This window comes from Thalassophryne amazonica, chromosome 21 (assembly GCF_902500255.1).
Source record: "Thalassophryne amazonica chromosome 21, fThaAma1.1, whole genome shotgun sequence".
Classification (NCBI taxonomy): Eukaryota; Metazoa; Chordata; class Actinopteri; order Batrachoidiformes; family Batrachoididae; genus Thalassophryne; species Thalassophryne amazonica.
The window spans coordinates 16,253,597-16,277,616 of NC_047123.1; the positions used below are offsets into that span (position 1 = coordinate 16,253,597).

General features: G+C 46.0%; 2 protein-coding genes across 2 annotated transcripts in view; one reads left to right on the forward strand and one right to left on the reverse strand.

The window, feature by feature from the left end:
* LOC117502912 (interleukin-6 receptor subunit beta-like) overlaps positions 1-19,319 on the reverse strand; it is a 35,369-nt gene extending 16,050 nt beyond the window's left edge. Inside the window, exon 1 of the mRNA XM_034162058.1 lies at positions 19,081-19,319. Coding sequence (XP_034017949.1) covers positions 19,081-19,147 — 67 coding nt within the window. The 5' untranslated portion in view covers positions 19,148-19,319. The remainder of the gene's footprint in view (positions 1-19,080) is intronic.
* Positions 19,320-20,692: 1,373 nt separating this feature from the next.
* Positions 20,693-24,020, forward strand: rdh14b (retinol dehydrogenase 14b). Its single transcript, XM_034162059.1, has 2 exons — positions 20,693-21,092; positions 23,159-24,020. The coding sequence occupies exons 1-2, from the start codon at positions 20,712-20,714 to the stop codon at positions 23,774-23,776; spliced, it is 999 nt and encodes a 332-aa protein (XP_034017950.1). The 5' UTR covers positions 20,693-20,711; the 3' UTR covers positions 23,777-24,020.

Below are 24,020 nucleotides of genomic sequence, written 5' to 3' on the forward strand. Positions count from 1 at the left end.
TTTTTAAACTGTTGGGATATTGTGTAAAATGTAAATAAAAACTGAATACAATGATTTACAAATCCTCTTCAATCTATATTCAATTGAATACACCACAATGACAAGATATTTAATGTTCAAAGTGATAACCTTTATTGTTTTTGTGCAAATATTTGCTCATTTTGAAATGGATGCCTGCAACACGTTTCAAAAAAGCCGGGACAGTGGCAAAAAAGACTGGAAAAGTTGATGAATGCTCAAAGAACACCTGTTTGGAACATTCCACAGGAGAACAGATAATTGGAAACAGGTGAGTGTCATGATTGGGTATAAAAGGAGCATCCCCAAAAGCCTCAGCCGTTCACGAGCAAAGATGGGATGAGGCTTGCACAACACAAACTGTAAAACTGATTGACACATCACAGTGACAATGACCGTAACAGTGAAAGATGCTGACAGTCTGAAACAACAACTACACCATCAAGGGCAGTAGAGAGAGAAAGACCTGAGACCCCCACCACCACCACCACCAAGAATAAGAACTAGTAACACCCCCAGTACACAATTTTTCCTCAGTGTTAAGGCCCCCGCATCTTAGCCAAGGGCAGGGCTCCCTCCCAGCTGCCAGACTCTGGCATGCACTATACCCATCCATCTGGGAAAGCAACCCATCGGGGTTCCCCTGACAGCCCTGGACAGCCCTGTGGCACGCCATCCCCGCCACCCCTCCAACCTATCCCAGGCTCCTCCCAACATCAATAACGGCCACACAGCTCAAGCCCACACCATGGGCTACCGCCTAGAGAGCAGAAACCTTCTCCCGTTGGCCATCGACCAAGCCCCCGAGCCCACACGGTCACCCAACATGCCCTATTTTGCAATAAAAGCCAGAATAAATGTGTCTGAAACAAGCTGCGTAATCCTGTACCAACCACACACACACAAATACACACAAAAAAACCATGGACAACATAACGTCTGTCTGTTGGTGAAGATAATAAATTGCCTGGTATTAACACCCATACCCAGTGCTATTCCTCTTGTTGGTATATTAAGCAGCTCTGGTGACAGATTTCTGGTGGTTGATGTACCTGTCAGTTGCTAACCACCAAATTTCAGCAAATGTGCACCAGGCATGACACACGGCTCCAGTCCTTGCCATCAGACCTGAACTACACTTTAAGAAAAAATGGACCGGCTGAGCTTTTAAGGTAATAGTTTTGTTTGCACAGCTCTCTGTGTGTTCCACTGGCAGAATGCTTCATAATTATTCACTACTTCACTAAGATATGGATATAATAATAATTAAAAGTCTGAAATAGGCGATTATTTTCTTTTTATTTCCTTTTGTTATTTATGATTTTATTGCCAGCATGTGAACACACTCAGTGATGTTGCAGAGTTCATGCATAACAAAGCGTAAGGTGAATACTGCAAATGAATGCACTTCTGATGTACTATTATCAGAAGACAACAGTAGAGGTCACAGCAAGAAATTAGATAAAAGAAGGTCATGTCTGTGTTTGAGGAAATTTCTGTTTACAGTGAGAGTGGTGGATACATGGAACAGCCTGCCAGAGGACATAGGAACAGCACGGAGCGTAATCAGTTTTAAAGATACATTAGACAAACACTGGAGTAATAATGATCGTAAATAAAATATGGACAGCATTAGATAAATAAAATACAATGCTATTGGAGTACTAAGTGTCTTCTATGAATATTAGATCTGGATAAAGAGGTGCCTTGTACCTGCATCTGCAGATGTTGTTTTTGGTACAGGCGAGGCGGGCAGTCACCAGGGACGCATTTTTTCATGAAACATATGGGGGCGGCACAACAAGCCTCCAAAGCAGTTATCATATCACTGTGTGAGGAATTGGCAAACTGACATCCCGCAGCTGGAGGCAGGTGCCCCTGTGTGCTGATGTGCACAGAACAGAAACAGTGACAAAGGCTTGGCGGTTGTCTCCTGCATAACCGGAGACAGGCGCGCTCCTCCCCAGTCTGTGCGCTCTGCAGAACAGTTCCGGATGGAGTATCATGCTCACTGCTCCCCGCTGTTCCACCTCCACGATGTCTCCACTTGGGATGCAGCAGAACCAGAACTCCAGTAAAAGATGCAGGCAGCTAGTTTATGAAATAAAAGGCATTTGAAAGAGGACAGACAGGGTGGGACAACGGGTTTGAATCTCACCAGAGAGGACAGGAGCTCTGTTTACATTTCTATCTGAATTGACTTGAATCTGACCTTTTTGTGTGTCTGTAAGAGTGTCTGTTATCCCATTTTTACAATAATTTTCCAGCAGCTGGAAACTTTCTTTTTGTTGTCATGTACACTGACAAAATAATAATAAAATTTTAAAGGAGGTTTACAGTATCTTCATAATTAACTGGTTTATTTGATGGAGAAAAAGAATCACATTTGATTTCACTGGCATGGGAATTTCTTTTGATCCACAGATGAAGACCAAAAAATTAGGGAGAAAAAAGGCAAATAATATTATCAAATTTCTGTCAAACCTAAAACTTTTGCAAATTAACTAATGCTAAATAATTACACATTTAGCCTAATATATACAAACATCAAGCTAAATGTTGTGTTATTTAGCTAAATGGTGAGACAAATATGTATCTTAATAAAGAATAACTGCAGTGGCGGCGCCAGGAAATTTTTGTTGGGTGGGGGCTGAGGGGGGCTGGGGTCAAATTTGGAGGGGCTCTGCAAAATGTCGTCGAAATGAACAATATATAGTAAATTGCTTTATAAATACCAAGGTACAACCCCTGGCAAAAATTATGGAATCACCAGCCTCGGAGGATGTTCATTCAGTTGTTTAATTTTGTAGAAAAAAAGCAGATCACAGACATGACACAAAACTAAAGTAATTTCAAATGGCAACTTTCTGGCTTTAAGAAACACTATAAGAAATCAAGAAAAAAAGATTGTGGCAGTCAGTAACAGTTACTTTTTTAGACCAAGCAGAGGAAAAAAATATGGAATCACTCAATTCTGAGGAAAAAATTATGGAATCATCCTGTAAATTTTCATCCCCAAAACTAACACCTACATCATATCAGATCTGCTCGTTAGTCTGCATCTAAAAAGGAGTGAACACACCTTGGAGAGCTGTTGCACCAAGTGGACTGACATGAATCATGGCTCCAACACGAGAGATGTCAATTGAAACAAAGGAGAGGATTATCAAACTCTTAAAAGAGAGTAAATCATCACGCAATGTTGCAAAAGATGTTGGTTGTTCACAGTCAGCTGTGTCTAAACTCTGGACCAAATACAAACAACATGGGAAGGTTGTTAAAGGCAAACATACTGGTAGACCAAGGAAGACATCAAAGCGTCAAGACAGAAAACTTAAAGCAATATGTCTCAAAAATCGAAAAATGTACAACAAAACAAATGAGGAACGAATGGGAGGAAACTGGAGTCAACGTCTGTGACCGAACTGTAAGAAACCGCCTAAAGGAAATGGGATTTACATACAGAAAAGCTAAACGAAAGGCATCATTAACACCTAAACAGAAAAAAACAAGGTTACAATAGGCTAAGGAAAAGCAATTGTGGACTGTGGATGACTGGATGAAAGTCATATTCAGTGATGAATCTCGAATCTGCATTGGGCAAGGTGATGATGCTGGAACTTTTATTTGGTGCTGTTCCAATGAGATTTATAAAGATGACTGCCTGAAGAGAACATGTAAATTTCCACAGTCATTGATGATATGGGGCTGCAGGTCAGGTAAAGGCACTGGGGAGATGGCTGTCATTACATCATCAATAAATGCACAAGTTTATGTTGATATTTTGGACAATTGAAAGGATGTTTGGGGATGATGAAATCATTTTTCAAGATGATAATGCATCTTGCCATAGAGCAAAAACTGCAAAAACATTCCTTGCAAAACGACACATAGGGTCAATGTCATGGCATAGGGTCAATGTCAATGAGCAGATCTGATTTGATGCAGGTGTTAATTTGGGGGATGAAAATTTACAGGGTGATTCCATAATTTTTTCCTCAGAATTGAGTGATTCCATATTTTTTTCCTCTGCTTGGTCTAAAAAAGTAACCGTTACTGACTGCCACAATCTTTTTTTCTTGATTTCTTATAAGCCAGAAAGTTGCCATTTGAAATGACTTTAGTTTTGTGTCATGTCTGTGATCTGCTTTTTTCTACAAAATTAAACAACTGAATGAACATCCTCTGAGGCCGGTGATTCCATAATTTTTGCCAGGGGTTTTATATGTTTTAATCACCCGTGCTACTCTATAATGTGGTATCAGTGCAGACACACATCACTTAGAATGACTGCAAGTTCAGTAAACTTGCACATAGGTACGCAAACTGAATTAATTGAAATGGTGCTCAAGACAATGACAGAAATTGTCTATATCAAAGATTTATTGCCAGTTTAACACCGAGTGTTGTGTGGGCCGCTGAAGAGGAGGTACTGCTGGCCCACCACCAGAGGGCGCCCTGCCTGAAGTGCGGGCTTCAGGCACGAGAGGGCGCAGCCGCCTCACGTGAGCAGCCGGGAGTGACAGCTGTCCCTCATCACCACCTGACAGCTGTCACTCATCACCACCTCATCATCATCTCCATAAAAGCTGGGCAGCAACTCCACCTCCCTGCCGAGATATCTTAAAGCCAAGAAGGTAAACTCTCAGCCGTTTGACTGTGCCGTACGCATGTGATCTTTTTCTCTGAGTTTTTGCAGGAGATCCTGTTGACTGCTTTCAGCTGGATCCTGGGTTTTGTGGACTGTGTAGGAGTGACGCTCTTCACCCCTCACGCCAAAATGGATAAGTAGCTCTCAGGCTCTGCACAACTGTATTACCGTATTTGAGGTGGAGGTGTTTTTTCCCACCTGGAGAAGAACTGCTGGTTTTGCTGACTGTTTGCTGGGTGTGTGCTCACACCCACCCTTGATTGTTTCTGCTTCCTGCCAGCAGTATCAGATCCGACAGCCGGAGACGGTGACCACCTGGGGACTCGGAACTTGGCGGCTCCAGTATTCTCCGGGTTCGGTGGCGGTGGAAATCGTGTGGGTTCCGGCTCCTCTCTGGACAGACGTCCTCTATCCTCGAGCCTGCCCACACGTCACTTTTGTAGATTGACTACATATAAGATTCTTTAATCGTCTGTATTTCGTTGTGCACATTCACAACAGTAAAGTGTTCTATTTTCGGCTCATTCATTGTCCATTCATTTACGCCCCCTGTTGTGGGTCCGTGTCACTACACTTTCCCAACACCGAGGCCATAACCATTCGATAAAAGTAAGTAAAAGATATAGCATGTCAGTCGCTATTCACATTATTGGCAGAATTATTGGGGGGGCTTAAGCTCCCCCCAGCCCCCTTTGGCGCCACCACTGGCTAATTGTTCCTTGCTGAAAGACAGATTAATATAGCATCTAATGAGTGACATTTAGCATATAAGGTATGTTTATTCAAATTTGCAATTCATATATGTGTTGTATAAGAATTATATTGTAGCCTGCGGTCCTTTGATGTCGATTTCAATTGAAATTTCAGGGAAATATTTAAATAAATAATAAATTCATTTTAAAAATGGCTGTTTGTAATTCAGTGTAGAACCGCCACTGTGCATCTGTGGTTTAATTTGATCAGAGATTTGTGATGAGCTAATAAAGAAGCATTTTATGTTAATATGTTAACACTATTAGATGATTAAGTTGTGTTGTGTGGGCCGCTGAAGAGGAGGTACTGCTGGCCCACCACCAAAGGGCGCCCTGCCTGAAGTGCGGGCTTCAGGCAGGAGAGGGCGCAGGAGCAACCGGAAGTGACAGCTGTCACTCATCAACAGCACCAGCTGTCACTCATCATCACCACATCACCATAAAAGCCGGGCAGCAACTCCACCTCGCTGCCGAGATATCATCTACCGCTTAGCTGGAGATGGTGGCCACCTGGGGACTCAGGACTTGGCGGCTCCGGTGTTCTTCAGATCCGTTGGCAGTGGAAGCCGTGTGGGACCCGGCTCTTCTCCGGACAGACATCTTCTATCCTCGAGCCTCCCCACACGTCACTTTTCGTATAATTGACTATCATTCTCAAACTGCATTTGTCTGTATTCCGTTGTGCACAATTCACAACATTAAATTGTTGTATTTTGGCTTATCCATTGTCCGTTCATTTAAGCCCCCTGTTGTGGGTCCGTGTCACTACACTTTCCCAACAGGATATCTCGGCCAACGTCATGGATCCCGAGGGGCGTCAACCATTGGATGAACCACCAATGAAAATGCTAGGTGCACATGTGCCAGCAGGAGGCGTGTTAGGTGAGCTGCAGCAAATCTTAACCGCTTTCACTGCTCGGTTGGACTTGGTAACTGAGCAGAACGTTATACTCAATCAGAGGATGGAGGCTCTCACCGCTCGGGTGGAAGCGCACGCACAGGGCGCTGCTGCAGCACCTCCTCCTGCTGACCGAGTGCCAAATACAGACATTCCAGTGGTTGTTCAACGAACCGGAAGGGAGACAAGTGGAAGACAGCATTTAACACCCCTTTAGTGTTGTGTGTTGGGGGGCTTGGCTGGACACTGTTTTGTGTTTTTTGTGTTTGTTTTCCTTCCCAGGTGGTTTGGGGCTGATCTCTGGGGAGAATGTGCTGCAGAAGAGTCTCTCACCTCTGTCACGGTGATCTGCTGCACCTGTTGCACTCACGTGCGATTCTCTAATCAGGACGATCTATGACACCTGTGACATTCACGTGCAGTTCTGAGGACTCTCAGCAGGTACTAATGAAGAGATGAAGAACTGCATTTAAGCCAGCAGTGATCTGGGCTTAATTGCCGGAGAATATGACCGTGTGACGACCGTTTGAGGACGCTGAGGGCCACTCCAGAATCTGACATTGCGTCTGTGAAGGAGGACGAGGGTGAGAGGCAAGCGCTGTCAGCACACGTCAGAGGTGATTATCCCTTAAAAGCATATCTGTGAATATAATGTGGCGTTTTTGCGCAGCTAAATTTAAGTATTGAAGAAAATTGTCTCGTTTGCTCCTTGCGGCTGTGGTGTGTGGATTGATAATCCTCCACAAGCTGTGAGCAGCTGTTCTTCTGAATTAAGTCTGAAATCAGACCTGAACGTGTTGCTAAGTGTACCTCTAAATAGTTTTTCTTGCTAAAAGTACTGAATAACCTTACCTCTGTTCCTCCTTCGCAGAGTACAGTCTTGGGAAAAAAAGTGGAGTGGGTCATTTTGTTTTGTTTTTTTTATTTCCCTGTCCTCTAACCCCAACCTCACACACTTCTGTACCGTTCGTCTTTAGTATTGTGGGGTGGTGCAGGTTGGTTACTGGGCATTCCCATGAGGACCTCTGCACCTGGGGGGGGGGTCCAGGGCTTTTTTTGGATTTGGTTAATTCCCAGTTCCACTCCAGCCTCGGTGAGCCTCTGACCATTCGCCATTGGCGTCACTGAGGTGTCGGGCAGTGGGGATATACTCCAGTCGGAGCAGTGGGGCCGATCAGTGCCGTACGCCTTTTCCGCTGCCCACCCCTCCCGGTAGGCTGGAGTATAGTCGGGGGGTCGACGCCGGCCGTCTTGCCGGTTTTCCCCTGCCCTTGGGGGTGGAGCTGGGTTGCGTTTTTCCTGTTGTCTTCCCCGGCCCAGTAGTCCTGAGCCGATTGCCACGACGTGTCTGCCGATAGACTCTGCGGGTGTTCCGGGGTCTTTCGGGGTGCTGGGGAGGTCAACAGGGCTTCCTGTTGTTTTTGTTTGCTCCTGGGGTGGTTTTTGTGAATCCCTGGGGGTTTGGGGTTTTTGTTTCCTCCTGTTTCCCCCCGGGGTTTGATGGGATGGTCCTCTGGGGGGTGGGGGGGGTGGGGGTTGGCTGTGGGGCCGACCTGGGGTAGGGTTCCTGGGTTGTGGGGGTGTCTCCTGGGGTTTGATGGAACGGTCCTCTGGGGGATGTTAAGGCTCCCGTATATGCCTGGGGATTCCTGGATGGCTCCTGCCGTGGTTGTTGCTCCTGGGGTTGACGATGATGTCCCCTGGGGGAGGTCGGGCTCCACATGTTGTGGGAGGGCGTTGTTGTTTTTTCTTTTGATCTGTGTTCTAATGTGTTGGGGGGGTTTTGTTGGGGTTTTTGGGGTTGTATGTTTTTCGTTTCTCCCCGGGGTTTGATGGGACGGTCCCCTGGGGAGGTGTTGGGGTGGGTGTTGTGTTTTTCTTTTTTGTTTTTCCCCGGTGTGCTTCCCTGGGGTGTGTTGGTAGTTTTCTCTGGGGGGGGGGGATGCTGGGGGCTTTTTCTGTGTTTTTGTTTATATGTATGGGTTGTGTTGGGACTTTTTTGGGGTTCTTTGGGGGTGTTTTTGTTTTGTTGCCAGCCGGCCTTCCAGCTGCATCTCCTGGCCCTGTTGCCTGCTGTGGACTCTGGGAGCGTCATCACTGCCTGCCTCCTGTTTTTGACCCCGATGAGAGGGCCGGTTTTCGGGTCAGGTCTGTGCGGTCGCCGGGACGCTTCCCGTTGACGGGGGTGTACTGTTGTGTGTTGGGGGGCTTGGCTGGACACTGTTTTGTGGTTTTTGTGTTTGTTTTCCTTCCCAGGTGGTTTGGGGCTGATCTCTGGGGAGAATGTGCTGCAGAAGAGTCTCTCACCTCTGTCACGGTGATCTGCTGCACCTGTTGCACTCACGTGCGATTCTCTAATCAGGACGATCTATGACACCTGTGACATTCACGTGCAGTTCTGAGGACTCTCAGCTGGTACTAATGAAGAGATGAAGAACTGCATTTAAGCCAGCAGTGATCTGGGCTTAATTGCCGGAGAATACGACCATGTGACGACCGTTTGAGGACGCTGAGGGCCACTCCAGAATCTGACATTGCGTCTGTGAAGGAGGACGAGGGTGAGAGGCAAGCGCTGTCAGCACACGTCAGAGGTGATTATCCCCTAAAAGCTTATCTGTGAATATAATGTGGCGTTTTTGCGCAGCTAAATTTAAGTATTGAAGAAAATTGTCTCGTTTGCTCCGCACGGCTGTGGCATGCGGATTGATAATCCTCCACAAGCTGTGAGCAGCTGTTCTTCTGAATTAAGTCTGAAATCAGACCTGAACGTGTTGCTGATAAGTGTGCCTCTAAATAGTTTTTCTTGCTAAAAGTACTGAATAACCTTACCTCTGTTCCTCCTTCGCAGAGTACAGTCTTGGGAAAAGCCACCTTGGGGGATGGGGTGGGGGGGGGGGGGGTGTCGGCGGAGCTCCTGAGTCCAGAACGTTCAGGCTCCGATCCGTTGAGGTGCTGGGAGAGCGCGCCACCTCTTCACCCCACCAGACTTATTTATTTTGTATTGCACAGTGGGAAAAAAAAATTTGTTTCTTTTGGAACTGCTTCTGGTTATTTAGCGCTGGGTTCAGTCAGACGCTGGACCGCTCCTCAATCTGCATCCAGACCATAACATTTAGGTCACTTTGAGTACCTGGTCATGCCGTTCGGCCTCACCAATGCGCCCGTGACGTTCCAAGCCTTGGTTAATGACATCTTGCGGGACTTCCTGCATCGGTTCATCTTTGTATATCTGGACGATATACTCATCTTTTCCCCGGATCCTGAGACCCATGTCCAGCATGTACGTCAGGTCCTGCAGCTGTTGTTGGAGAACCAGCTGTTTGTGAAGGGCGAGAAGTGCGAGTTCCACCGCACTTCTTTGTCCTTCCTGGGGTTCATAATCTCCTCCAACTCCGTCGCCCCTGATCCGGCCAAGGTTGCGGCGTTGAGAGATTGGCCCCAACCAACAAGCCGTAGGAAGCTGCAACAGTTCCTCGGCTTTGCAAACTTCTACAGGAGGTTCATTAAGGATTACAGTCAGGTGGTTAGTCCCTTGACAGCCCTGACCTCCTCCAAAGTCCCCTTCACCTGGTCGGATCAGTGCGAAGCCGTGTTTAGGGAGTTGAAACGCCGGTTCTCGACTGCGCCAGTCCTGGTGCAGCCCGATCCTTGTTGAAGTGGATGCCTCTGACTCAGGGATAGGAGCCGTGCTGTCCCAGAGCAGGGAATCCGATAAGGTCCTCCACCCCTTGCCTATTTTTCCTGCAGGTTGCCCCCGGCTGAGCGAAACTGTGACGTGGGCAATCGAGAGCTCCTTGCGGTGAAAGAGGCTCTTGAGGAGTGGAGACACCTGTTGGAGGGAGCTGCGGTTCCATTCACGGTTTTCACGGACCATCGGAACCTGGAGTACATCCGGACCGCGAAGCATCTGAACCCCAGGCAAGCCCGCTGGTCATTGTTCTTTGGGCGTTTTGACTTCCAAATCACCTACCACCCCGGGACCAAGAACCAAAGATCTGACGCCTTGTTCGCGGGTTCATGAAGAGGAAGTCAAAGCCGAGCTGTCAGATCCCACGGAAACCATCATCCCTGAGTCCACTGTCGTGGCCACCTTCACCTGGCACGTGGAGAAGACCATCCGGGAGGCCCTGGCATGGAACCTGGACCCGGGAACTGGCCCGAAGGACAAGTTATACGTCCCACCAGAAGCCAGAGCTGCGGTCTTGGACTTCTGTCAAGGTTCCAAGCTCTCCTGTCACCCAGGGGTGCGAAGGACCGTGGCAGTGGTCCGGCAGCGCTTCTGGTGGGCATCTATGGAAGCCGACGTCCGGGAGTATGTACAGGCCTGCACCATCTGTGCCAGGGGAAAAGCTGACCACCAACGGGCACAGGGACTCCTCCAGCCGTTACCTGTGCCTCACCGCCCCTGGTCCCACATCGGCCTGGACTTCGTCATGGGCCTCCCACCGTCCCAGGGCATGACCACCATCTTCACGATAGTGGACTGGTTCTCCAAGGTGGCCCACTTCGTGGCCCTCCCAAAGCTCCCGACGGCCCAGGAGACAGCAGACCTCCTGGTCCACCATGTCGTACGTCTGCATGGGATTCCATCTGACGTTGTCACCGACCATGGTCCCCAGTTCTCCTTGCAAGTCTGGAGGAGTTTCTGTAGGGAACTGGGGGCCACCGTAAGCCTCTCGTCCGGATACCATCCCCAGACGAACGGACAGGCAGAGCGGACCAACCAGGATTTGGATCAGGCTCTCCGCTGCGTGACCTCCGCACACACGACGGCCTGGAGAAACCATCTGGCCTGGATCGAGTATGCTCACAATAGCCAAATTTCATCTGCCACCGGCCTCTCCCCATTTGAGGTATGGTTGGGGTACCAGCCCCCATTGTTTCCACTCGTGGAGGGAGAGGTCGGGGTGCCCTCGGTCCAGGCCCAACTCAGGAGGTGCCGTCGGGTGTGGCGTACTGCCCGCTCTGCCCTGCTGAAAGCCCGGATGAGGGCCAAGGCCATGCAGACCGCCAGCATTCCCCGGCCCCTGTATACCAGCCCGGGCAGGAGGTTTGGCTATCCACCAAAGACATCCCACTGCAAGTGGAATCCCAAAAACTTAAGGACAGATTTATTGGACCGTTCCCCATACTCAAAGTCCTCAGTCCGGCCACGGTGAAGCTGAAGCTACCAGCTTCACTGCAGATCCATCCTGTCTTTCATGTGTCACGGATTAAGCCCTACCACACTTCACCACTCTGCACCCCCGGACCGGCGCCGCCTCCTGCCCGGATTATCGACGGAGAGCCGGCATGGACAGTACGCCGGCTCCTGGACGTCCGTCGGAAGGGCCAGGGGTTCCAGTACTTGGTGGACTGGGAGGGGTATGGACCTGAGGAACGCTCCTGGGTGAAGAGGAGCTTCATCCTGGACCCAGCCCTCCTGGCCGACTTCTATACCCGACACCCCAACAAGCCTGGTCGGGCACCAGGAGGTGCCCGTTGAGGGGGGGGTCCTGTTGTGTGGGCCGCTGAAGAGGAGGTACTGCTGGCCCACCACCAGAGGGTGCCCTGCCTGAAGTGCGGGCTTCAGGTACGAGAGGGCACAGGAGCAACCGGAAGTGACAGCTGTCACTCAACAACAGCACCAGCTGTCACTCATCATCACCACATCACCATAAAAGCCAGGCAGCAACTCCACCTCGCTGCCGAGATATCATCTACCGCTTAGGTAATATTCTCTGCTGTGTCTGAACTGTGACTTATGTTTGATCTGTTTGCAGCCATTTTCCTGTGGTGCACTTTCAGCTGGGTTGGCGATCAGTGAGAGAATCGACGTCCTCGCCTCTCACTCCAACCAGATAAGTGGTTAACAGGAGCTGCTATTGTGTTCCTACTTCGGAGGTGGAGGTGCTCCCTCCCGGAGGAACTGAATCTGTGTGTGAGGATTTACTGGGTGTGTATCCACACACCCACCATTAACTGTCTCTGCTTCCTGGCAGCAATACCAGGTCTGACAGCTGGAGACGGTGGCCACCTGGGGACTCAGGACTTGGTGGCTCCAGTGTTCTTCAGATCCGCTGGCAGTGGAAGCCGTGTGGGATCCGGCTCTTCTCCGGACAGACGTCTTCTATCCTCGAGCCTGTCCACACGTCACTTTTCGTATAATTGACTATCATTCTCAAACTGCATTTGTCTGTATTCCGTTGTGCACAATTCGCAACATTAAATTGTTGTATTTGTTGTGGGCTGGGGTGTTTGGCTGGTTTGGTTTTTGTTTTCTGTTTCTCCCTCCAGGTGGTATGCATTCAGGACTGAGCGGCTGAGCATCAGGACCTCACCCTGAACACCTGAGGAGGATTGGGTGAGGTCTCATGTTTTCTTTCTTCACAGACTCGGTTTGTCGCGGCCACCTGGGGGGTGTCGGCGGGGTCCCTGGGTCCAAACTGCTGTGGCTCCGGACCGTTTGCGCTGTTAAGAGTGCGCCGTGTTTCCACCTCACCAGACCGTGGACGTTTTAGTTGTTTAGCACTATTCACTGTTATGTTTATTAAATTCTGTTATCCTTTTGAACCGTGCTCTGCTTATTTCATGCTTGGTCCTTTCAAACGCTGGGTCGGTACTCCGACCGCGTCCGAAACATAACAGTAGTCTCTGGCCATTTAACAATGGACCAGCGGAAGCAGAGACGGTATTTTTGCCGGGAAGGCTGCAGCAGATGTTGGAGCTGATCCGGGATCAGTTGCGGGTGCGCTCCGCCCGGGTTGTGCGCGTTGGTGCATGCATGGCGGAGTTTACAGCTTGGGTCGCGTCGCACCCCACTGTTACGGCTGTAGCCCCATCTCCTCCCGCGTGGCTGGCTCCGACACCTGTTGTAGCAGCCCCGGTGGTATTTAGTTTGCACATTAAGCTGTTTGGTATAACCTGCTGTTATTTACAGCAGTGTGAATTGGTTTTTACTCTGTCACCACAGGGATTTTCTTTTTTGGCACTTTGGCTCCCTCTGTTGGTGACAGAGTCACAGTACCGTTCAGGTTCAAAGGATGGAAAACAATGTTTTTCCATTCTTTGCACTTGACGATGTAGGCCAATGGTAGTTTTTTTATTGGTCTATTATCTGTTTCTTGTTTTAGTATGAGGTGTTTTTTTTATCAGGGGTTAATTTGTTGTTTTTGTGGGTTTTTAAAGCACTGTCTGTGGTCTGGTGGAGTTGAAAATGCAGGCTGTCTGGAGCATTGTTTGACCCAGGTGACTTTATGTTAGTCTGTTAGTCTTTCTTTTTTATTTCTTTTGGTTTCACCTCCCAGGGTTTGATGGGATGGTCCTCTGGGGGGTGATGTGGGGGTAATTTGGTTGTTTTTTCTTTTTTCTTTGTTTTTGTTGTGCCCTCTCTTCTCCTCTGGCTCCAGCCGTGTGAGCCGTACGTTGTCGGTGTTGCTGGAGTGGTGCAGTTTGGTTATGCTGGGCATTTCCCAGGTAACCTCTGCACCCGGGGGGGGGGGGGGGGGGGGGGGGTTGGGGTATTTTTTTTTTAATTCCCTTTGCAACCTCCAGCCTTGGCGCGCCTCTGTGCCGTTTGCCATTGGCGTTGCTGGGGTGGTGCAGTTTGGTTATGCTGGGCGTTTCCCAGGTAACCTCTGCACCCGGGTGGGGGGGTTTAGGGTTTTTTTTTGTTGCTTCCCTGTTCCACCTCCGGCTTCAGCGCGCCTTTGGGCCGTATTCAATCGGCGTAGCTGAGGTTTGGGGCAGTGGAATATACCCGCAGCTGGTGGCTGGTTTAAAAGTCGGAGGGGTGGGGCCGTTTTGTGCCGTCTGCCATTACCGCTGTTCCACTCCTCCCGGTTGACTTTTGGGGTATAGTCGTGGTTGGTGACACTGGACGTACTTCCAGTTTCCACTGCGCTGAGGGGGTGGGGTTGGGGTTGTTGTTTTGTTTGTATGTTTTTTTTTTTGTTTTTACCCCGGTTTCCACCCTCAGGGTGTGACTGTGGTGTCGTCTGGGGGGGAAAGGACTGTGGGTCCTTCTAGCCGTAGACGGCCGGGGCTGGGTCTGTTAGTCATGAGGGGGGGGGCGTCTCCTGGGGTTTGATGGAACGGTTCTCTGGGAGGCGCTGGGAGTCCCCGTGGGTGACTTTGGATCCCAGAGGGACCTCGGCTGTGGTTATTACTCCTGGAGCAGGCAGGATGTCCTCTGGGGGGGTGTTGGTCCCTACATGTCGTCCGGGGGGGTGTTAGCATTTTTTTTTGTTTGCAAGCTTAAGTTTGGGTTGTGTTTTTTCTTTTCTCCTCTTCCCGGGGTTTGATGGAACGGTCCTCTGGGGAGGGGGGGTTGGTATGGTTGTTTGTGTTTGTCTTTTTTTTGTTTATGACTAAGCAGACTTTAACACATAGTTGGAAGAAGGCTGAGTGCACAGGTTTAAGAACTCCTGGCCAAACTTATGCAAAGTGAACTAAAGCAAGAGTCGACAGGAATGAACGCAAAGGTGGAGACTCTAACAGGTTTGCTAAACGAAACAGAGGGCAAGACCATTCAAGTCAACAAGGGATGTCTCTGCACTGGAGTGTCAGCTGCGGAGCAGTCTGCTGCAGACAAGCTCAGGATGGGAAAGGACGGGCTTCAGGATGAGAGTGATGGTCTCGGCACGGAGTTCCCTGTTGACAGAGAAGAGGCGGCTGGGAGCGTGCGTTATCCAGCTGAGGGAAGAGCTGGAGAGGCTCAACATTGAGATGATCAATGACTGCATGAAGAGATTAACGTTGCAGGTGGAGCAGCTGATGATGGAGCTGTCATCAGAGCACAGTAACGCACAGCTCCTGGAGACGGGCCTTTCCCAGCTGGATCGTCAGCAGAAGGAGCTGAAGCTGCAGGAGGTGTTTTTTGTTCCCAGCCAACATTCCAGCCATGGTCCCTGGAGGGGGGCTTTGTTTTTCCTGGCCCAGGTCCGTGTGGTCGCCGGGAGGCTTCCCGTGAGGGTGGGGTACTGTTGTGGGCTGGGGTGTTTGGCTGGTTTGGTTTTTGTTTTCTGTTTCTCCCTCCAGGTGGTATGCATTCAGGACTGAGTGGCTGAGCATCAGGACCTCACCCTGAACACCTGAGGCTTGTTATCACGTGCAGGTCATCAGGACTCACAGCTGTGGTGTATTTTGTCTTAATCAGAGATTGCTGCATTTAAACCTTGAATGCACAGTGTGTGATTGCCAGAGACTCGACCTTGTGAGCAGACGTGTGAGATTGACGTCAGGAGAACAATCTCACCATCACGGACGCAGAGACCGCTCCAGGTTTGACGCCACAGTCTGTGAAGGAGGATTGGGTGAGGTCTCACGCTCTTCAGCACACTTCCTGAGGTAATTTGGTTTTGGTGACTTTTATGAAGTAATGACAGTGGATTTGGTGTCCCTCACACCTTGTGTTAGTGAGCTGTCACGTTATGCTAATTGTCTAATCAGCTTCTGCTGCAGTGGAGATTTGAACTGAGTTGTTCCATGCCTGCAGGGTAAGAAGCTGATGTATAGATTTAAGCCAGGAAGTGTTTGCTGATTGCGTGCACCTTTGAGTTGTGTCTCTCTGTGTGGAGTTGGACTCACCTCATGTTTTCTTTCTTCACAGACTCGGTTTGTCGCGGCCACCTGGGGGGTGTCGGCGGGGTCCCTGGGTCCGAACTGCTGTGGCTCCGGACCGTTTGCGCTGTTAAGAGCGCGCCGTGTTTCCACCTCACCAGACCGCGGACGTTTTAGTTGTTTAGCACTATTCACTGTTATGTTTATTAAATTCTGTTATCCTTTTGAACCGTGCTCTGCTTATTTCATGCTTGGTCCTTTCAAACGCTGGGTCGGTACTCCGACCGCGTCCGAAACATAACAGTATTTTGGCTTATCCATTGTCCGTTCATTTACGCCCCCTGTTGTGGGTCCGTGTCACTACACTTTCCCAACAAGTTTGATTATATATAATCTGTGCACAAGGTTAGATAATGACACATACTTACATATTTCCTGCACAAAAATGTGGTTAATACTTCTTAGTAAACACACACCCAATATATTCAAATGATGTTTGTTGTAGTATTTAGTAAACATAGACATGTTATATTCATGTAATGCATGCAAAAAATATAACTCCCGGAAGATGACTTTAATGTGCATTACGCACAATGTTTTATATGTTGCAAGGGTGTAATTTGAGTAATGCATTCAATTCTGGAAGAAAATGAATATTGGATCAATGTCATTAATATTGGATTGGCGTCAGTCCGCAAACACTGGATTAACAAGAGGGGTAAATATCTATGAGTCAGGACCTGTTGAATCAGAAATGAACGCCCTCGCCTGGTAAATTTCCATGATATCACCTACATGTTGACCGAGAGTGAACCCACTGACTTGGTAAATTTCCAAGAAGTAAACTCATTTGCATTTTGCATAATGAAGTCATAAACAACTGTTTGATTGGTGTAAGAATTGCTAAATTTGGAGGGACCGCCCATTTTGGGTTGGAAACAGTGATACCCAAAAAAATGTATAAAAACGCGTGTCACCCTGTTGTATTTGATATGTGAAGCGTCTCCTTTGCTAGCAAATAAACTGCTGTTTTGACACTCCAAGACTTTCTTCGACTCTGATTATTTTTTCCAAGGCGAAGTTTTGGACAATTGAGTGTAGCTGCAAAACTCAGTTTGTCTGGAAACAAGGATGCTGACTGGCTACATTTCCTGCAACACATCCAGTAATTTAACGTATGTGGCTGTTTTCATTTTATTTTGCAGTTAGGAACATTAATATGCACAAAATCCGCTGTCTGTGTCACATTACTGCCTGTTCAATCAATCAGTTGTGCATTAATTCTTATTAAATCACATGCAAAACTATCTCAGTGAGCAAAAGTTTGGATCAACCACTCAATTTAGAACTTCTTAGTAAAACAGGCTCAAAGTGTCTTAATAAGGTATTAGGTCAGTTAGAGCCATCAGAACAGCTTGAATGACATCCTGGTACTCTACTGGAGGGATGGAATTAGAGACGTAGCGATTAACAATTAATCAATTAATCACTTCTTCACTGAGTATTAAATTAATCAAAAACAATTTAATAATTGATTTTGTCTTTCTTTTTTTAAAATACCAAATAAAGCGTCTAATAAATAATTAGTAGATGCTTTATTCCAATCTGGCAGTAAAATGACTATCTTTGGGCAGTGGACAAAACAAGGCATTTGAGGTTGTGGAAAACACTGATTGACATTTTTCACCTTTTTTTCCATGTTGTGGACGTAAGAACTAATCGACTTATCGGCAAAACAATCGATCGATTCATTGATTATGAAAATTATCATTACTTGCAGCTCTAGATGGAAAGATATTCATTCATTTGGTGTTTCATGATGAATGCTCTCAAGAAAACAAAATAGGTCATGACCTCCAAACGATCTGTCCATCTTTCGTTTTCTGTGTAAATAACACGTAGCCTGTCTGTGATTTGACAGTGTTGCAGCACCAGAGTGATCTTGTTTGTGTTTCTAGACAAATGAACCCCACCCCATTTCACAACCCCAGTTTTAGAAAACTCTTTCTCCAAATTAGGTAACTGGTAGTGGGAGCAGAAACGTCTTAATGCTCATATGTTAATTATTATACATCATATTACACTGATATGTTAACCCTGGACAGGACGCCAGTCTGTCACAGGGTCACATATAGACAAACAAACACAATCACAGCCGCATGCACACCTACGGATGATTTAATGTTTCCAATCCACCTAGCCTGCATGTCTTTGAATGTGGGAGAAAGCTGGAGCACCCGGAGAGAACCCATGCAAACAAGGGGGGGAGAAAATGCATCCTCGACATAGAAAGTCCACAAGCAGGAATCGATCTCATGACCTTCTTGCTGTGAGACAACAGTGCTAACCACTAAGCCACCGTGCTATTGAACTCAATCATACTTTCTCTAAAATATACAAAATTAAATGTGCTCTAAATAATATACTGTAACCACAGTGGTCAACGATGGAAAAAATATGTTAATGTGGTTGTTAAGGAATTTTTTTTTTTTGAGTAACTTCTTTTTAAGATGATTAGATAAAAAGACAAATTTGGTTCATTACATAATTTTAAAAATATTAAAATTAATACTTTTTTAAAAATCCCACTTCCTGTAACTGGGGCTCATTGAAATCTTTCAACAAGCTCAAGGGAACATCAAAATAGATCTTCTTTAGGTTTAACTGTTCTGCACAAAAAAAAGTTGTTTTGATTGGTAACACCTGAATGAATTAAGTTGCTTGAACTTAAGTAAGTTAGCTCAACTCTAACTTACAAACTTAAGTTCAAACAACTTAATTTATTTAGATGTTACCAATTGAAACAATTCATTTAAGTTGGTTAAACTATTCTCTTTTTTTCAGTGAGGTCAGTTATTCTTTTATGGCCAAAATTGACATGCTGGCTAAACAAACACATGCGTATCAGAGCAAATATTTAAGATATGATATGATAAGATAAGATAAGATAAGATAAGATAGGATAGGATAGGATAGGATAGGATAGGATAGGATAGGATGAGATGAGATGAGATTTTCCTGTATTGTCCCACATGGGGAAATGTAACAGTTTTATGGGTTAGTGTTAAAACAAAAAAGCATTAGCTCATAATTTATTTATGTGACAGAAATGTACATAAAAGCACATATCAAATGTTACAACTGTTTAATCATTTAAAGATCAGAACTTCCACTTTAAATAAATAAATCAAAACTAAAATAATCAACTATAAAAGGCTTACCTTCACAAACAGAAAGAATCCCAATTAGAATAAACAGGCCCAGAAAGGAACACATATTTTTGTGCATTAAACAGGCCAATCCAGTTGTGCAAATGTGCTGAAGGACTAAATTCCCTTCGATTGTATCTGTGATGGCAGACTCTAAGATTATCTGCAGTATCGCAGGATTTCCCACTGACCCTGTGTTTTAGCCACCAAGTAACAGGAACTGAAGCAAACACTGAAATTAACGGGAGACATTACCCAACTGGAACCTCAGTCAGTAAGAGGAAGTGAAGTAACTCTGTCAGCAGCCTCAAATTTATGCCTGTTTATTCATGTGAGAATACAGACATGGTCAGAATTACTGCTACCCCTATATTTTATGTATACATATTAATATATGGTCAGAAATGAATGCAAACATGGCAATTTTGTTTAATCAAAACATTTTAAAAATGACCAAAGTTATTTGGTTGCAAGAACAAAACAAAATGCTTTCATAAAGTGAAACAAAAAATTCGTACATAAAATGTATGCAGGACACAGTTATTGGCACCCTTTTATGAATTTACAGTAAATCATCACTTTTACAGCCAGTTTTATTTCGACAAGTAAGGGATGGATGCATGAACATTTCCAAGCCACTGAATAGGCATCATTTCCATCAGTCTTTAAGAAATACAAACAAACTGAGTGACCGTGTAAGAAGGAGGCTAGCGAGGAAAGCCACCAAGAAACCAATGGCAACTCTGACATTATAGGCATCTGAGGCTGTGATTGGAGAAACTGCACACAGTGGAACTTTTAACTGTTGCATCACAGTTCTCTATGCCACTACACCATGAAATTGGAAGGATTTTCTTAAAAAGATGTGAAATAACAGCTAGAGTTTGTCAGAAGGTGCATGAGAAATGCAAGCCTAGATTTGGTGCAAGAAAGTCCTTCTCTGCTCCACTTCACTATGAGGCTGTGCAACAGACAAAAGTTGCATGATGCACATTTTTTCCAATCACAGCCACAGAAACCTATCACTATGGTTGAGTTGTCTAGAGTTGTCTTGGTGGCTTCCCTCACTAGTCTCCTGCATGTTTACTCAGTTTTTGCAAACTGCCTTCTCCAGACAGATTTACCATATGGCACCATACTGTTTGTATTCCTTAAAGATGGATGGAAATGATGTTCAAGACATATTCAGTGACTTGGAAATGTATCCATCCCGACTTCTCTCAAGAAAACTAGCTAGAAAAACTGATGATTAAGTGTAAATTCATCAAAGGGTGCCAATAACTGTGCCCAGCATACACTTTATGTCAGAATTTTTTTGTTTAACTTCACGAAGGCATTTTGTTTTACTGTGATTACAAAAGAACTACAGTTGACGATTACAGGTGTAGTGTTATATATTGTGTACCGTGTAAAACGGTCCATTTACGAGAATGACCCGGAAGTACTGTTTGTACATCCGTTCCGCTCAGTACCGCTTGAAATGCTTTAATTTTATTGTTGTGAGTTGTGTTTTGAAGTTGCTTATTTTTATTCCAGTCATGATTTCTGAATATTATATCACTTACCAAAAAAATAAAATAAAAAAATCGTTTGAGAAGTTGCCGTTCTGAAGTACTTCCGGGTTATACTTTTTGTTTACCGGCATGTTGCGTTTTTTTTTCTCATCCCCCATGTCCGCTGCGGTACTGATCGCCGCTGTTGTCGGTGGCGGAGTGCTGCTTGTTTTGCGCCGTTTGTTCCCTCGGCAGAAAACAATCCAGCTACTCCGTTATCCTACCGACATGATGCGGGGGAAGACGGTTATTGTGACCGGAGCTAACAGCGGGATCGGGAAGGCCGTGGCCGGGGAGTTGGTTAAGCTCCAGGCCCGGGTCATCATGGCCTGCCGGGACCGGCGCAGCGCCGAGGAGGCTGCGGAGGACATCAGGAGCCAGGCGGGACCGCAACACGGAGAGCTCGTCGTCAAACACCTCGATCTTGCTTCACTGGCGTCAGTCCGCAAGTTCTGCCAAGAAATTAACGAGGTTAGAGACACAGTGTGTTTTAAAGCTGTAATAATAAATGTTGCTGAGCTCGGTGGATTTCGGTTTGTTGCTTTTTGAAAGAGCAGGTGTCCAGATCGTTCCTGCTGAGGCCAGACCTCTGAAAGTGGGCGTGGCACTCCCATCTATGCACGTACTATTATACAAATAATGAATGTTTATGAGTGCAATATTCTTACCATTGCATGAATGAAAAAACATTCATTATTTGTTGTTGTTGTTTTTTTTAATATATAACACCTGAATAAATCCTTGTCATTTGATTGGTAGTTTGTATGTCGTGTGATATTGATCATTCCTCCCATTTGCCATTGTGTTCCACTGACCATGTAATTTTAGTTCCATATGTTTTGTACCATCGCAGGGTGCCACCACCGTGTGCACTCACACTAGAGGCGACAGCACTTAGCTTAAAAACAAACATTAATGGTGCTCATTCTTGTAACACACACAAAAAAAAATCGAGTACCCAGTACCCAAATCGAGTAAACAGTTCCATAATCCAAAATTGTTCTGTCAACTGCAAAAAACATTCAGATAGTTCAAAAACAATCTGAGCCAAAATTGTTCATGTATAGACTGCCATCTGCTTTCCTCAGTCCAGCGAAAAAGCGTGATCATCTGACAGCGCTTCTACTTCAGCGAGAGACGTCTTAGAGAATATTGCAAATGCCTCCAGTCAGCTTATGGCGTACTGGATTTGTTTGTTTTTTTGTTTTGTTTTTTTGGTGTTAGAAGTCATTAAGCACAGTCATTAAGCTTGTTCAAATCATCATGACAGACAATGCAAACTATACCTTTTTGAAATCCCTCTGATTGGACAAATAATGTGGTATATGTAATCATTCATTGACTCCTACCTGGATGTGGATGCAGCTTACCCCCAATGGCTATCATACATTTTCAAGTACCTATAGATAGGTGACCAAAATGCCATATCATGTTTTGCCACACAAAGTGGCAGTGACCAACCTATCTGGCCCATGAAGTGAAAGGAGACAAATGAGTTTCTGTCCATGGTGCTGAAGATCATCAGTGCCAATCAACCAATCGTCAGCTGTGATCAGGCTAATCAGTTCTACAAATATGAAGGGAAATGGAAACTTTTTAAAATGTTTATGCTGATCATCAGTTGGATTAATATCTGACTTACAAAGATTGTTTTCGGCTGTCCCAGACCAAAGATTAACATCGTGAAATAAACGCGGCATTCTCTGTGGTGGTAGTCCTGAAAACATTGGTCTCATGTCTCGCTGTGTGACAAGTTCAAGGACGGCTGTTGTCACGCTATTGCCAACAAACACGACCTCAGAAAAATATCAGAAAGCATTTGAAATTCCACAACCTTTTGATCGACGAATCGCTTCAGGAATTCAGCAGTAATACCCAGTCTGATCCATACGCATCACGGACCAGCTATGGCCAGGTACATAAATACTACTTCATAATTGAACTGTCATGATCAGTGATTCAAATGATTAGCTTCTTTCAGCTGGTGGGCACAGCTAACTTCAGTGTTAGCTTTGATAACTGCTAACCCGCAAACTGAAAGGTTAACCATCGTCACCTTCCTGAAATAATGGCCTAAGGCATATTTTCCAAAAAACATGACTTAGGCCATTATTTTAGGAAGGTGACACCATGATAACACTAAACCTCTAAAACATGTAGCTGAAGCCATTGCTAAATTTTATTATATGAATTTACCACTGTTTTTTTGTTGTTTTTTTTAACTCTAAAACCCTATAAAAATTGCCTTCAGTTGACATCCCACTTTCACTTCTTGAATGATGTTAGGGTTCACAAACATTTTTTTTTTTACCATTAAACTTTACTTATTTAAAAAAATTGCTGGCTTAAAATTAGCCAAACTAAATTTTGTGAAAGCTAACAGGAAGCTAACTCAGCTATTCCGCTCATGAAAAAGCTAGTTTCACTAATTAGCTGTTAGCTGATTAGCTGAACTGTGCCCACCGCTGGTCTTTTCTACAGGTAAACCATGTAATTTGTCAAATCTTTCACTGTTGAAATCTCTCTCATCCCATCAGGAGGAACCCAAGCTCGACGTGCTCATCAATAACGCAGGTGTTTACCAGTGTCCCTACATGAAGACGGAGGACGGCTTTGAGATGCAGCTAGGGGTGAATCACCTGGGCCACTTTCTCCTCACTCACCTCCTGTTGGAGCTTCTGAAGAGTTCGGCTCCCAGCCGCATAGTTGTGGTCTCCTCGAAGCTTTATAAGCATGGCCAAATCAACTTCGATGACCTGAATAGTGAAAAAAACTACAACAAAGCTTTTTGCTACAGTCAGAGCAAGTTGGCCAATCTGCTGTTCACCCTTGAACTGGCACGCCACCTGGAGGGCACGGGGGTCACCGTCAACGCTCTGACCCCAGGTATTGTCAGGACCAATCTCGGCAGGCACGTTGAAATCCCTGTCCTGGCAAAGCCACTGTTCAACCTCGCCTCGCTGGTGTTTTTTAAGAGTCCACTAGAGGGCGCCCAGACTCCTCTCTATCTGGCCTGCTCCCCGGAGGTGGAGGGAGTGTCAGGAAAGTGTTTTGCGAACTGTAAGGAAGAGCAGCTGATGGCTAAAGCTACGGATGCAGAAGCAGCGACAAAACTGTGGCACATAAGCAAAAGGATGGTTAGACTCACGGACTGAGCAGGTTCAGGTGCTGCATACAGCACTTTGGAGACTTATTGTCCTCGGACAACATACTTCACCTGTGGAAATCCAACATTCTGATGGCCTTTTGAAAATTATTCTCCCTTTGAGAGATTTGCGCTCTTTGTTCAGTATCTCCCACCTGATTTGCCAGATTTGCCTGTAAAGATTCTGAGGGAAACATTGACTTCTTTATGTGAAATGTTTAAACTGATAGACGTTTTATGAATACAATTTTAAT

Bases quoted from the DNA above. Each gene is read 5' to 3' on its own strand.
- rdh14b (XM_034162059.1), top strand. From the start codon at position 20,712: ATGTTGCGTTTTTTTTTCTCATCCCCCATGTCCGCTGCGGTACTGATC. The intron at 21,093-23,158 runs GTTAGAGACACA...TCATCCCATCAG, and splicing joins TCTGCCAAGAAATTAACGAG to GAGGAACCCAAGCTCGACGT.